Source organism: Vulpes vulpes, chromosome 2 (assembly GCF_048418805.1).
Source record: "Vulpes vulpes isolate BD-2025 chromosome 2, VulVul3, whole genome shotgun sequence".
NCBI classification, from domain to species: Eukaryota; Metazoa; Chordata; class Mammalia; order Carnivora; family Canidae; genus Vulpes; species Vulpes vulpes.
In genome coordinates this window covers 68,010,131-68,026,388 of record NC_132781.1, presented here as the reverse complement: position 1 = coordinate 68,026,388, position 16,258 = coordinate 68,010,131, and the positions used below count along the sequence as shown (strand labels likewise).

Below are 16,258 nucleotides of genomic sequence, written 5' to 3'. Positions count from 1 at the left end.
TTCTAAGGAGGCCAATATGTACATATTAGTAATTTGGATTGAGCTCAATAGAGAAAGGACCCCAGAGTGTGCATATGTTTGTACAGGCTGTGTATTTCCCAACTCTAGGTGATGTCATTCAAACTTGTCTGTTTGTATAGAAGAGGAACTGAGTCCTGTTTAACAATGTAATCTCAGTGCTTGGTATATATTAGTCTTTTGGTAAAATAAATTGTATAATTAAATAATCTTGGCTCAGGGTTGCATGACACAAAGTGAATTAGCATGACACAAAATGAATTAGAACCTCTAAATGCACACTTTGATGTCTCTTTCCATTATTCTGTTTTTACCCAAAAATATGCAGCCTTTTGGGTCCAAACAACCACTAGTTCCTTAAGATTCAGATGCCTACTTATTCATCAACCAGTAACAGATATAGTTAATCTAAAGTTACATCCAAGGCATCAGATGACATGCTAGAGGTAAAGACAAGTCTTTTACACTGAAGAAACTTACAATGTCACACAAAAAATAGGCAAATCTAAAATGTCTAAATTTTAGTGTATTCAATACACAATAAGTGCTATATTGATTCAGCCTAGAAAGTGGTCACTGTCCTGGGTGGTAATGAAAGATTTCATGTTTTATAACCTCAGCTGGCCTTGAAGAATATGTTTAGCAGTAAGATGGGTTATATGGAGGGTGGGAAGTAAAGCAATACAAGCAATTTGTGCAAAATGCTAGGGGTAGAAATTTATATGAATCTTTTGAGGAGTTAAAAAAGAGAAATTAGTTCATCTGGTAGAAAGTGTGGTGGGGTGTAAGATCACAAGGATTGCAGGATTGCAGTGGCTAGGCTCCAGCAGACAGAGATTCCAGGCTGAGCAGTCTGGACCATCACATTCTGCATTGTGCAAGCAATGAATAGCATAAAATAAAAAAAATAAAAAAAAAAGAGAGGGAGGGTGAGAAAGAATAAGGCAATGAATAGCAAAAGCCTCAAAAACTTTAAACATGAGAGGAGTCTTGAGCATTCTCTCTCCCCCTGCTGCCTTTAATGGAAATAATCAACAGGAATGCTGGATGATTACAGTATATTTTTTCTCTGTGGGAGAGGGAGATTATGTACTCAGAACCATAAAGCATTTTGCTTGCAAAATTAATTCAAATTGACTTGCATGGGAGCACTGTCACATGAATTGAAAACAGCTGAAGAATGGTGAGGGGGGGGAAGATTATGATAAACAGCAATCAAACTACTTAGAAAAATACCCAGTATTTGGACCCTGGGGACCTCTGCAAGGCCCAGTTTTATTTAACATCTTCATTAATGAATGGGAAGATGGGAGTAAAAAAAAAAATCATCATACTCACATATGGAAACTGGTACAAATAGCAATGAGAGCAGAACATTTTTTTCAGAAGGAAAAGGATTTTAGGTCCAGGTTTCACATGTATCACATCATTTGGCAAAGAAAATACAGACGGAAACCTAGAAATCCTCATGTACATAATGAGGAAAAGGGAACTATGAGGACCCAAAATGAAACAGGTGGAAACAATATTGGGAAATGACTGATGCAAGTGTGTGCACAGGTGTCTCACATCACAGGCAAGGTGACAGTAACTTGTATGTGACTCTTTAGAAATGATCTGAAACTGTTCACATTTACACTCCCTGCTTGTTATACAATAGAAAAAGCCAACAAAAAAGGAATGAATGGGAAGAATTAAGTGTTTCAGTACAAAACTAGGCAAGGTGTTGAGTATGGATAACATAGCTATGCACACTTCAATCTGGAGGAAAAAGGAGATGGGGTTGAGATGGAGGAAGAAGAAGGATTTCACAGCACGATTTGCTAACAGGGAGGAAAATAATTAATCTTGGATCCATACTTTTCTGCAGAAGTAGGACTTACACTATGGTGTGAAGGATGAAGCCTTTAGCTAGGTGATTACAGGTAGGTTGAGGAAGGATTAACAAAAGTAGTTTATGGATAAGGTCATTCTCCAGTTTATATTTGTGAGTATCCTTTATAATGTGGGAAAGTGTTTTGAGAGCCTCTAAAGAAGAAAATATTTGCAATTATTTTATAGCGACTTTGAACAAGTAAAGTTATACCTAATAAATAAATATTACAAGCATGTCTCAATACCATTTTGCAGGAATATACTGTGACTATTGCTAATTCATTCAATATAACTGCGTATGTCAAAGACTAAATTTGTCTTATATGCCAAGGCAGAGCTGGACATTTTAAAGAACTTTCTTCATAATTGCTAAGGTTCCATGTGGGAAATCTAAATGCAAAATTGTGCTTCTTCTAAACTTCAGTGTATGCTTAATGACGATCTTGAATTCCTTAAATTATTTATCTTAATTACCTTACGGGCTGGGTGTTCTTTTTGTTTTTTTCTAAAAAATAATGAATACAAAGCTACTTTGGAACAGGATTGTTCTTCATTATACTGGCATTTGCATTATATAGTATAATATCCATTCCCTTTAGAATTATTTTCTATCACTGTCCAAATAAAGTACTTTTCTATATCCACTAATGTGTTCTTTTTTACCCACTTCAGCATTACGTTAATCTTTATTAGCCTCTCCATGCTCAGTGTGGGCCTCAATGCTCGTCATTATCTGTCCTCTCCTTCAGTGGAAAGCAAAGCCAAAATAAGATTCTGGCAAAACTTACCCTGATATAAGAGATTATCAGTGTTCAAATACTTCTCTCATCCTTTGCCTTTAATTTTGGGGAAAGTGAATCATACACAACCCTCCCCCACCCCACCCCCCACACGTTTGGTAAATCTGTGTATCAGAACAGAAAATCCAGCTTAAGTTCTTCTGGATTCAAGTGAATACACATAAAACACTAACAATGTATTCACAGGCCACTTTGAATAATCGAAACCTGAGTTATTTTCAACTTCAAAAGTAAATACACAGGTTCCCTAGCTCAAAAAATTCAGAAAACAGAACAAAGTGGCACTAAAACAGGGAAAACCATAAACTCCTGTTTTGAAGCATCTTGTATGGAATATTATTGCTCATTCTTTCTCCCCCAGGCAGAGAGCCCATTACCCTGTCTCTATTTTATTACAAATATGATTTAAGTCAATATTCTGAAATCTTTTTCAAATGAATAAATTATTGCAAATGATTCTAAGAGCTGCTATGATCAGCAAAAGAAAATATTTCACAGTAAAGTCTATTTTATTTGACTGAAAGGGAAGACAGTAAAAATAAAAGAAGACCTTGCAGGACAATTCAGAAGTGATGCCCAGGGGAATATGGTGGCTTGCCCATTGTGTGCTACAGGAACTACAGAGAACTCAGTGGGGAAACGGCAGGCTCCACTAAAGCAAAGGAGGCAGGTGTATCTTGTAAACTTTTGTAAGAAAAACATGTAAAAAAAAAAAGAGCAATAGTGGAATTTCTAAGATGTAAGAGCATAATCTGCTCTAAACAAACATCATGACCATTAATTTTATTCTCCTGAGAATAAGTCCTGAAAATACTTGCTAAAATTTTTCAGAAAACAATGTTGTTTACATCCATGCTTAGAGTATGTAGATTAATCAATATTAAATGCTCCAGAAGATGACTAAAGTAAATTTAATGTAATTAAAAGGAAGGAAAATACCTTCAGGGTGTGCACAGATAGGCTGATAAAGCTATGAATACAAGATTGACGATTTAAGGGAAGAAAAAAAGCGGGGCAGGGGGGGGACGAAAGTCTTAAGTGAGAAAATAGCTATTTTATTTATATTATTGTATTTTTTGCATTTATTTATTTATATTAGAGAGAGAGACAGCAAGAGAGTAGGGGAGGGGCAGAGGAAGAGAGAGAAAGAGAATCTCAAGCCAACTCCTCGCTGAGCCTGACACATGACTAGTTGCCAGGATTCGGAGATCATGTGACCATGAATTCCTGACCTGAGCTGAAACCAAGAGTCAGATGCTTAACCAACTGAGCCACCCAGGCGCCCCTAGAAAATAATTATTTGAGAAAGAGTTCATTGGTTCCACTGTTATTCAACCAAATGATTCAATCAGAAAATTGGGATAAGCAGATTGCTATGAAGTTTGTTCATCTATTCTGAATACTTTCACGATTTTAATTGAAATGGGATTTATATACAACATGACTTCTACCTTTAGAGAAAAAAATACAATCTTAAAGGTTTTGCTTATCTTTTTCTAGTCTAGATGTGGAATTTGCTACTATACATGCCATTTTCTGGGAAAGTGAAGATTTGCGAAAAGGGAGTTCTTATAATTATAGGACAATGTGAATTCCAAAAGTCCCAAATTGGGTATCAAAAAATAGATATTCTATGATAAAAAATACATCACTCTCAATCCACCAAAAAGATACAGGGGAACCTTAAACGCATCTTGCTGAGTGACAGAGGCAAAGCTGAATAGGCTATATGCTGTGTAATTCCACTACTCGGCATTCTGGAAAAGGCAAAATTATGGAGACAGTAGAAAGATCAGTGTTTGGCAGGGGTTAGAAAAGAAAGAGGGAGAAAGGGAGCTGGGAATGAATAGGTGGAGCACAGGAGATAGAGCAGTGAAACTATTCTGTATGCTAGTGTAATTGTATATGTATATCATTCTGTATTTGTCAAAACCAACAAAATGTAAAACAGAGTGAACCCTAACAGAGACCATGGCCCTTAACTAATAATAATGTGTCAATGTTGGTTCATCAATTGTAAAACATATAACACACTAAAGCAATACAATAATAACAGTGGAAATAGTGAGGAGGATATTGAAATGGTATATAGGAACTCTCCATATATTTTTTAAAGATTTTATTTATTTATTTGTTTGTTTGTTTGTTTGTTTGTTTGTTTATAAAGAAAGAGAGGGAGTACAGAGGGAGAAGTAGACTCCCCAGGGAGCAGGGAGCCTGATGTGGGGCTTGATCTCAGGACCTAGAGATCATGACCTGAGCTGAAGGCAGACACCTAGCCAACTGAGCCACCAAGGTACCCCAGAACTCTCCATACTTTCTGCTCATTTTCCTGTGAGATCATGACCTGAGGTGAAGGCAGACACCTAGCCAACTGAGCCACCAAGGTACCCCAGAACTCTCCATACTTTCTGCTCATTTTTCTGTAAAACTAAAACTTCTCTCTTAAAATAAAGTCCATTCATTTAAAAAAATTAAAATAGTTATAAAATTTATAAGTATTTTAAAATAAAATCTTATGGAAACACTAAAAAATTCTACAAGGATGACAATAGAATCCAATCCATCATGAAATTAAAAAAAAACCTCAAGGCCTCTTTATGATCCCTCGGTCTTATTCTTAAAAATCATTGTTGCAGTTAAATTATGTCCTCCTAATAGGTTGAGACTGAAAAGGTTTAGAACCTCAATATAGAAAATTAATGATAGGTGCTCTGGAGGAAAAAAAATCTTACTCAAATAAGCAGTAGAGTTTAGAATTGAGAGTGTGACTATGTATATTTTACAACAATCTGTGTTTTGCTTAATTTTGTTTCTGTTTCTAATTAAAAGCATTCTGGAAAAAAACTTTTGTTTTTTTTTTTTTTTTTGAGTTTACAACCCTTTCCCTTAATTTTATCCAAAGTAACATTAGAGTATTGAGTCTCATGATATAGACTGTTGGGAGATGAAAATCCTTGAAGTCTACTGACTTCATTCAATAGTCAAATACCAAAGATAGGTGAATGGCTACTGCTTTTAACTACCAAAAAAAATAAAAAATAAAAAAAAACTACCAAAGTGTTGCTTTCTAGAGATATTTGTTTTTTTTTTTCTTTTTTTTAAGAATTTATTTATTTATTCATGAGAGACACAGAGTGAGAGAGGCAGAGACACAGGCAGAGGGAAAGCAGGCTCCATGCAGGGTGCAGGGAGCCTGATGTGGGACTTGATCCAGGGACTCCAGGATCACACCCTGGGATGAAGGCAGGCGCTAAACCCCTGAGCCACCAACAGATCCCCTCTAGATATATTTGGAAGCAGTAATAGAGAAGCAGCTTTTGAATTAACCAAGGTCTTCTCTATTTCTTTGATCGTTTAGGGATCAAGTGGCGCATTGAAACAGATTATCTTATATTATCCTAAAAACAACACTGGGAGACTAATGATAGAGTAGCCACACAGCCCCACCTAGCCCTTAGGAAAGCTAAGATCCATGGAGGTCCTCAAAACAATAGTGGATTACAGGTATAGCCAGGAGTCAAGTTAATTCATCCTTTTAATGATCTACCTGTGTTTATATATGTATAGGTATATATACATTTTATATACACACAATATAACAAATGCAGCATACTTTTGCACCTATGTGCTATACATTTTTTCAAATACTTATGATTTGGCAATGAATAGAACATAACCGTATCTGGCTCATTTAAAACTTTTTAAAGGTGAATTTCCTTTTCAGCATCAATCCTCTTTTTATAAACTAGAAATCTGGGCACCATCCAAAACCTAGTCATGTCTCTGGAGACCTAACTGTTTGGAGGACTTTGCCTCTGGTTTAAAATAATCAGTCTCCTGGAAGACCTGGGCTTGAAATAGAATCAGTCTCTTTCCAGCTGCCTAACCTTGGGCAATTCACTTACCCTTACTGAACCTCCTTTCCCTCATCCACAAGAAGCATACAAAGTATCTTTTTTTGCATTGTCATTGCTAGTACTGAATGAATTTATGTACTTGCAAAAGTATTTTTTCATAGGAAGACAATTAGAAACAGTGATATGACACCACAGTGCACCAAATATAATATACGTTCTCTTCCCAGTGTGACACAGAGTCACCTTGAGCAAATACTGTCACCTCTCTGCCACTTTTGTACATTTATAGAAAGTAAAGAAAGTACTAGAAAGCATTTCACCCACCACATTGTTCTAACACACTTTGATTACTCATTCTAAAGATAATAATGCTTCCTTGAGCTCCAGGATGTCAAGGACTTCTGTTTTCTTCAGTGCTATATCCTCAGTGCTTAATAAAGTCACTGACACATACTTAGTGCTCAATACATATCTGTTGAATGAATGAATGTGGAAAATCTGCATAAAAAGCAAACCTCGATATAGCATAGTACTTCTAGATATGTTCAGATTTTTTAAAAAAGGGGAAGGAGAATATAAATTACTGTCATAAAGTGTGTGTGCATGAAGTGCATGTGCATACACATACGGTGTCTCTCATATACTGTGGTTAAAGAGCGCATGCTGAAGTCCAAATTCAAACAATCAGGTGTGTCCTGATTTAGATGAAGTACTCAAAATCTAGGAAAAAAACAACTCAGTATGTAATAATTAGAGATTTCTTTTAAAGACCCTCCTGAAACAAAAGAAAACCCTGATGATTGTACAGTATTTTTAAAAAGATTTTATTTATTTATTTATCTATTTATTTATTTATTTATTTATTTATAGAATGCACATACGTGCAGAAACACACATGTGGGGGAAGAGGCAAGGGAGGGACAAGCTGACTCCATTCTCTGAGAACAGAGTCTGACTTGGGCTCAATCTCACAACCTTGAGGTCATGACCTAAGCTGAAATCAAGAGTTGGTCCACTAACCCACTGAGCCACCCAGGCGCCCCCATGATTTAACCTTATTTAAAAATGACTCTAGGGCAGCCTGGGTAGCTCAGTGGTTTAGTGCCGCCTTCAGCCCAAGGTGTGATCCTGGAGACCAGAGATTGAGTCCCACATCAGGCTCCCTGCATGGAGCCTGCTTCTCACTCTGCTTGTGTCTCTGCCTTTCTCGCTCTCTCTGTGTGTCTCTCATGAATAAATAAATAAAATCTTTTCAAAAATAGACTCTAAAATACTGCTAACATTACAGACTGGCAACTTAAATAAGAATATTAAACGGAAATTGAGTCAAAGAGGATAATTTGTACCCTCACAAAACAACAAACTTTACTTAGCTTTCAGTTGTTGAGGTCGTATTAGGCTGCTGGTTCCAGCATTCTGAAACTTCCAATTACACAAAGAAGCTGGAAATTCAGATTTCAGGTGAAATTTCTCAATCTTGAAGTGCTAACAATGAATTCAAATGGATATATTTATATGGAAAAATAGACAATCTCTTGGTATAAGGAGAATAGAAATGTAGTAGAAGGTCAAAGAAAGAATAGCTATTGAGGGCCAAAACTGTGCCAAGTTCTATTTTTTAAATCTTTATGCAAAACTATATCTCAATAAGTTGGGCTCCATTTTATAAATTTAAAAACAATAAAGTAAATTATCCTTACAATACATGTTTACTGAAGTTCTCTTTTATGTCAGGACCTGTGCCAACTTGTAGAAACACTGCAGAGTAGTAAATATGAGGTAGCTATAAAAAACTCAGGAGCTAACAAGCATAGAAAAAGTATCATAGGAGCAATGATTGCTTCTAAGAAGGGTATGGAACATGTGCATGACTTTAAGGATTGGATAACAGTGTTTCTCTTAAATACTTGCCCAATTCTTAGGTGCAGATTTGGGGTAAATAAATAAAATATTTATTCCTAAGGCCTAAAGTTTGAAAAAAAAAATTCCTATTTACTTAGTATATAATAAAGGCTTTCAGACTGGGGGAGCTCTGAGTCAGATCAATCAAGATAGCCTTACAAAAACAGTCTTCCAGGAAGCTATCAGATCAAATAATGACAATTCCCTATGATCAGGTCTTTGAAGACTCTCCTGTCCCCACTCCGTGGCTCCAGTGCCTGCTAGCCTGCTGCTTTTTACCCTGACAGCAGGTTTTTGGCTTTTCAAGGCTACTTCACAGCTAAAGAGGCAGGAAAGAACACAAGGCACCTTAAAATGCTAAAGCTATTAAAATAAAATAAAAGAACGGGAAAAAAAGGAAATATCCAGTTCCAATAAATAGTAAAAATCTTTACCTAATATATTCCTTTTTTTTTTTTTTTAATACTAAAGCTAGTGCTGCTGGTCTAACAAGGTTCCACCATTTTTCTTGAATAAATGTTCCCTGTATTGCTCCAAGACTGGTTAATTTCTGGAGTTCTAGAAAATTGATTCTGATGATATTTGCCTGTTCTCTCATGGCTTTTATGGAGAACCTCAACTCCACAGTTTTTGATGGCATGGCTTTTGATCTATATTTCACTTAGAAATAGATTGCCTATCTAATTACAAAGGGCACAGCTTACTAAAAATAGAATTATATATTAATTCTAATTAGAATTACACTTCGAATACTCATTTTCTTTAAAATGTAATTTCTAAATTTCCCTTATTTTGTATTTGAGTGACACAACATAAAGTAAAAACACCTACGTTCTGTACACTTGGACAAGTGTGGACAAGTATATACTTGGACAGTTGCACATTTTTTTCTTTAATATTAACATCAGGCATAGCAATGACAAAAGAAACATAAAACATTGCAAGAATGTTGAAAATGAAATTCATTGTTTAAAAAACTGAACAAGGGACACTAGGTGGATTAGTTGGTCAAGCACCGGTCTTTTGATTTCGGCTCAGGTCATGGTCTCAGGATCATGGGATCGATCTCTATGTCAGGCTCTGCACTGTGTCCAGGTGTGGAGAATGCTCAAGATTCTCTCTTTCCCTCTGCCCACCCACCTCCCCATGCTCACACATTCTCTCTCTTTTTCAAAAATAAAAAAAAATTAAATTTAAAAAATTAAAAAGATAAAACTGAACAAAATCAATAGTATACTAACAATTGTAACAAAAAGTAAAAGCACAAAGTTGTTAGAATGAAAAGAGCTCATTCCAGATATGAAAGGACTATGTTGTTATAAAGGAAGCAACTGTGTTTTAAACAAAATTCCTGTACAAAACTGAGTAATCTCCCCCAAACTTCTTTAGTTGCAAAAGCAACTACAAATCACATTTGCCTTCAAAGATGCACTCAACCAAACCTTTTCTAACTTTTGAATAGAAAGAGGAGACACACAAAACTAAATTCAAAGGGGATATGATTTTTTAAAAAATTAACTTTAACCTCACCTATTAGCCATCTTCTGAGAAAGAGCAATTTAAAATATTTATGTAACAAATCATTTTTGGTATGTGAAAAAATGCAGAGTACAATATATAGCTATAGGTTCTCATAGATGAATATTAACCAGTCCTCTACCTGTACAAGGGTGATGATAGATCAAAGAAAGAAAATGATGTGAGATGAAGGGTGGAAGGAGGTAAAGAGAAAATAAGAAAGAACATAAGAAGGAAAAAAGAGGGCCAGACTAACAGAATATACACCATTATGTTGGCACTGGCTAGATCTACTTGGTAATATTCTTTCCCCCTTTGGCTTATAGTTATGTCCTAATATCTTAAAAAACGAATATACTTTACTTATGATGTATATCTAAATGCAACCATAATTTTTGATAACCAAAAAGAGATACCATGTTAATGAAAGAAGAGAAATCACACTGAGATTAGGATGTTAGCATATAAATTATGAATTAGAACAACTGATACCATCTGTTTTACCTTCATAATAATTTTCTTTGTTAGGGACTGAACAACATACCTGATTTTCTCATCAAATGAAAAAAAAAATAAGTTTTAACTGCTTGGGTCATGACAATATTAGATTACTTAATTAAACCGAAATTAACCTTGGAAGTCACATGAACTATTATTAGTGTGACTAATTTTCTAAATGAATTAAATATATACACTATACTATAAAGTTTTAAATATTCAAATTGCTTAAATTATTTTTTTTCAAAATTGAGTATTGAAGAATATTATTTGTCCTTGCCACAAAGTGGTTCTATAATAAATTTGGATAGTATGAGTCTGAAAATTAAAAGATAGTTAAATATTAAAGTTATCAGATAATAAAAATCTCTCAGAATCTGAATTTTTCTTAATATAATAGTCATGCAATATTGTTAATATTTTCTGTGTGATATAATGATTCTGACAGAAGATTTTACTTACATTCATTTTCCATCTGCTAATATAGATGTATTTTTAATTGAGCAGAAGATAATAGAATACTTTTTAATATGTATTGTTAGTATTATACATTAATATGCATATTGGTTTAAAAACATCTTTACCTAATTTTTGCCCAAAATATTTTATTTCTAACGTACACCAGTAAAATAAACTACTAGCAAAGTCAACTGCTGTTTATAAAATTCTTCCAATGAAGCACCTTTTCTGAAAGGTTTTAGTAAAGAAAAAGCCAAGAATTGAAAGAAAACCTTTGACTGATGACTGACTTGATAGTCTGAGAAACTTTTAAACTCAGTAAAATTTGAAGGAATTTCTTATATTATTTTCATTCCCCAATGTAGTGAATAAAATAGAAAATAAATTGTGTTTGAATCAACACTGGTCATTGACATATTAACTTTTATTTCCTATTCAATATACCCAGGATAACAGCAAATCAAAATATGTTCAGTGAATTTTCATGTGTGACATTTAACATGATGTCTACTCAGCTTAAGTTGTAGGGAAAATTTCATAAAGGCTTACCCCATTTTTTGGAAAAGCAATCCATCCCAAGTCCCCCATGACAGTACGTGAATCCAATAAATTCACTGAAAGAAAAAGAACACAAAACTGAGTCAAGTGTATAAAAAAGCATCACTATTTTTGTAGTGTTATTAAAGTGCATATTTCTTACATAACTGGAATTGAATTAAGTATTCATTATCATGAACATAAGAGTTATAATTTAATGAAAGCATTATTTGGATGCAGAAGAACAAGTAATTTTGAATAAACATTTGGGGAACAATTACAACAAAAATACATAAACAAGTCATTATTCTAAGTGTTCTTTTTTGTCAAACAAGAATTAAAGGAAAATAGTAAAAAGGAAAAGAAAAAAAATGAAGGTCTATAGAAAACCATAAGGACTATGCCACTCCTTTAAAGGCTCTCAATTTGGAGATTAAACTGCCATAAATTTGTGACTAAATATATTATATTTTCTCCTGGAAAGGTATTATGAAGCAATTAACAAATAATTTACATTGAATAGAAATAAACTATCCCCAAGCTTATAAGATTTTTTTGTGATATTAACCAAAATCTGTAATCCAAATTACAAGGTAAGTTAAGAAATAAATTTACACACCTCTCATCAAGCCAATAAAATTATAGCAGCTCTCAGGGTTGTTGCCAGAGTTATGTGTCCACTGCATTCCCAAAAATATCTTCTACTTACAAATAACCATAGTCCACAATGTGCTTCTTAGGGAACTATCAGCTACATTTTTGAAATGCAACCTCAACTATGGCTGGATATCCTAAAATATTTGGAACTCCCAGAATGGAAGTCTAAATATTATTACTACAAAAGGAAGCCATGAAAGCGTGTGTACACACACATGCACACACAGTCTCTCTCTCTCTCTCTCACACACACACACACACACACACACTGTTTATACTTCAACAGGTTTATCTACTGTTCGCCTCCCTACATCCCCCAAATTAAACTAGTTTATAGGATGCTGAGTAGTCAAACTGCTTCGGACCCGGATCACAGATCATTATTTTTCCAGCCGATTATGCCTATCCCAAGTGATCTACCTGGCCCAGCAGAGAGCTAAACCACTATAAATGAGCAGGGCGTAAGTACCCAAAAGGGAAACAACTGGGTTATCCCTAGTCAGAGGTTACTGAAGCTTCCTTATCCTACATTCAAAAACCACTACTTTGAAATGCTACCAATTCTTTAAAAAAAAAAAAAAAAGTTCTATCTTTAAGTATAAAGCTAGAGTGAGTACTAAAGTCGTAATAGTTGATAGGCTGAGAAATGTGTTATGACACTCCCAAAAGAAAATATAAGATAAAATTATTGCAACCAAGGACATTAGGATCACAATTGAAATAAAAATTTTCTACCTACTATAGAAATTATATGCATTTAAGCCTCATTATCCATTGGTTTATTTCTTTTTTTCAAAAGATTTTATTTATTTATTCATGAGAGACACAGAGAGAGATAGAGGCAGAAACATAGGCAGAGGGAGAAGAAGGCTCCCCTCAGGGGGCCCGATGTGGGACTCAACCCCAGGACCCTGGGATCACACCCTGAGCCAAAAGCAGTCACTCAAACGCTGAGCCACCAAGGCGTCCTTCCATTGGTTTATTTCAAGTAACATATGCAAACATATATATATATCTCATACACTAAGTTAACAGTCTATAATACTGGTTATATAAAAATAAATCACAAGTTTAAAACTTTCAGAAAACACAGAAATATACTCAATACCATATATATATGACAGCCTTCTGTGATGTGTGTGTATTTAATATACTCAGATTCTGATCTCTTTAACTCTAAAACAGTCCATGCCTATAGAATGTTTGTATCATCTTTAGCCTACACATATCAGAGTGGCTTTATAGAACAATAAAATAAATAATCTGTTGTATTATTCTTTTTAGAAGAAATTGGCCTAGCTGAAAACTATTGTTTAAAACATTGAAAACCAAAAAAAAAAAAAAAACAAAAAACCAAAAAAAAAAACAAAAAAAAACTGTTTCATTACTACCTGACCTTGCAAATCTACCAGTCATCCCACTAAATCTATTTTTTTTAATTTAAATCCATACTTTTTTTACTCTATTGTTGGCTTTTCTAGTTTCCATGGGAATAAAGCTACATTAAACTTAAATGTCCTTGTCCTCATTTTGGATTTTCTGGGACACTAGGGCTATGTCTAGACATGACTAAATACCAGGGGAGTGCAGAACCTAAATCATTATGTTTATTCATCCTTATGATTCATTTGATTCACCTTTGATATTGAGCAGCAACATATCTGTGTAGACCTGATAAAGTAGAGCAAATCAGCAAGCTAAAGGCCTTTTACTATGATGGCAGTCGAATTGAACTTAATCCTGCAGTGGCAAACTGATGTGAATAGGAATTCTAGGAATTCATAACTAGCCTGCCATGAGAAACACCACATTCCTTGTAGACCTCTTAGTAATATGTGCATCTTCAAAGATTCATTATTACCAACAGAAGTCCAGATGTCTTTCTAAAGTTTTCTTTCTAAAATTTAGTTGCCCTCACTTGAATTAACTTTAATCCAAATTACTATTCTTAACTCTTCTTTGGCTTCACACATATATGTATGTGAAATTAAATGAACTGAATACAAAACACTAGCGTAGCTGTTAATACATTTATTAAGAATTTTCAACATTGGCATATATTACTAAACACATGAAAATACACACAATAAAAATGTGCATTATCTTTCTAATGATGATCTTGTCAAACATTTTCCTTCAAAGAAATAGGTTAGGAGGTTTATGAGAAATACATATATGTCACTTCCCTCTAACTGTCCAAAATTGTTTTTGTTTTGGAAAGAGATGTTTTCATAAAATTCACAAAGCAAAGAAGATACTTATGCATATGATTACTAAATTGGAAATTTAAAAAAGAGTAAAATTAGATGTTTCAGGCAATTACTTGCAGATTACTATATTATAATTTTGTTCATATAATTCAGAGGAAATTGGAATTTGATGCCTCAGGAAAAATAATTAAAATTATAGTTAGATATGTAGGGATACTAATACAGAGATATAAATATAGAGATATATGTATATATATAGATGTACAGATATCGGAATATAGAGAATGTTAGATTTCAGATACCTCCAAGTTTTGCACATGCTACTGTAGCTGTCTTAAATGTCCTTCCTCTCTTTTGAACTGTTAACTTCATTTGTCCAACAAAACATATTTCAGGAACTGTTTTCTCTAAGAAGCCATCTATCTCTATTTTTCATTCTTAAATCTAGATAAGGCACTATTACTAGATAGTCTATTAGCACCCAATTATGATCTTCAAAACACTGAATACACAGAATTGTATTGTTCACTTAAAAGAATACCATGTTTGACTCATGCTTATGAACCGAGCCTGCACTCAGAAGAGCTGAATTGCTGTTTGTCTTATTAATGAATCATTTGGTCAGTGGGCAGATTAGGAGGATGTGTCTGTATCAACATACACCAGTGACTCTCAACATGGGCATCTGATAATGTCTGGAGACATTTCTGATTGTCAAAACTGGAGGATGGGAGGAGTATTTGCTACTGGCTTCTCACAGGAAGAAACCAGGTATGCAGCTAAGCATTTCTCAATGCTCAGCAAAACTCCCCCACCCCCCACTAGAGAATTATCTGGCTTAGATTTCACTAACGACAGGGTTAAGAATTCCTGGTATACCCCCTATGATGCTACACTTTCACATTCATTGTGTAGTACAGCATTTGCATGATTCTCATTAATAGAAGTTAGCATATTTGGAGGCATTTCTAATAAATTAAAATACTATTATTTAAGGAAATAAGAGTAATAAAAATTGAAATCGTATTTAGGGGGAAATAGATTATTCTTATTACCTAACACTCTTAAGTCATTTTTCATATAACTAATATAGCTGTTGTTATAAGTATTCCTATTTGTGCCCTAATAATTCGTCAACATTCATGACAGCATGCATGAAAAAACACTATGACACTGATATTATTAATGCCTCCATTCCCCCCACTAGAAGTACTTACATAAAAAAGCAGAAGTTTAGACATAGGGTATATATAAATGGGAATTTTCAGAAGTTCATTACCCGATTTCATTACTGAATTTATTAAAAGGGGAGATTGGCAGTAATGGAGCACAGTCACTAAGTATCTTCTGTGCAACAATTACAGTAATTAAATTGTTCTGAACAGTATATATGCTTGTTGTAAATTGCAATGAATACACAATGAGTATTGATCTTCATTGTACAACTTAATTAAAACTTGTCTGGGAGAAGCCACTAATGAATATAATTAGAGGGAATGTTTGATACCACAGTTACTCTGGAAGACATTAATTAGGTATCAGAAATTTTAGAAAATGTTTTTATTCTATTATTTATATTTTAAAATAAAACCACACTATTAAACAGAAAGATAATCTTCAAGGTCATTTCCCTCATTATTTTATAATTACAATGAAGATGGGCATATTGGTTGGTGTACTCGTCAGTAATTAAGAAGACTGATTCTCCAGGAGAAACAACTCTTCAGGGGTCAATGAGTAGATAGTCTATTACAAATTCCTAAAGTTAATATAGGAAAAAAAAATTCACTAATACAGGAACTTTTAAATAAGTAAAAATAAGTTATCTATCCAACCAAATAATAGATTATAATTGAAACTAATTAGAAATAATCTGAAGTATACTTTTATTACTACATACTGATAATTTTAATGCTTTCTTGAA

At 34.0% G+C, this 16,258-nt stretch overlaps 1 protein-coding gene across 4 annotated transcripts in view; it reads right to left on the bottom strand.

Moving 5' to 3' along the window:
* The window catches only part of EPHA5 (EPH receptor A5), a 336,936-nt gene that overhangs the window by 292,514 nt on the left and 28,164 nt on the right, over positions 1–16,258 (bottom strand). For all 4 annotated transcript variants that reach the window (XM_072748868.1, XM_072748866.1, XM_072748865.1 and 1 more), the window contains exon 2: positions 11,480–11,544. In XM_072748868.1, the coding sequence (XP_072604969.1) occupies positions 11,480–11,544 (65 nt within the window). The remainder of the gene's footprint in view (positions 1–11,479; positions 11,545–16,258) is intronic.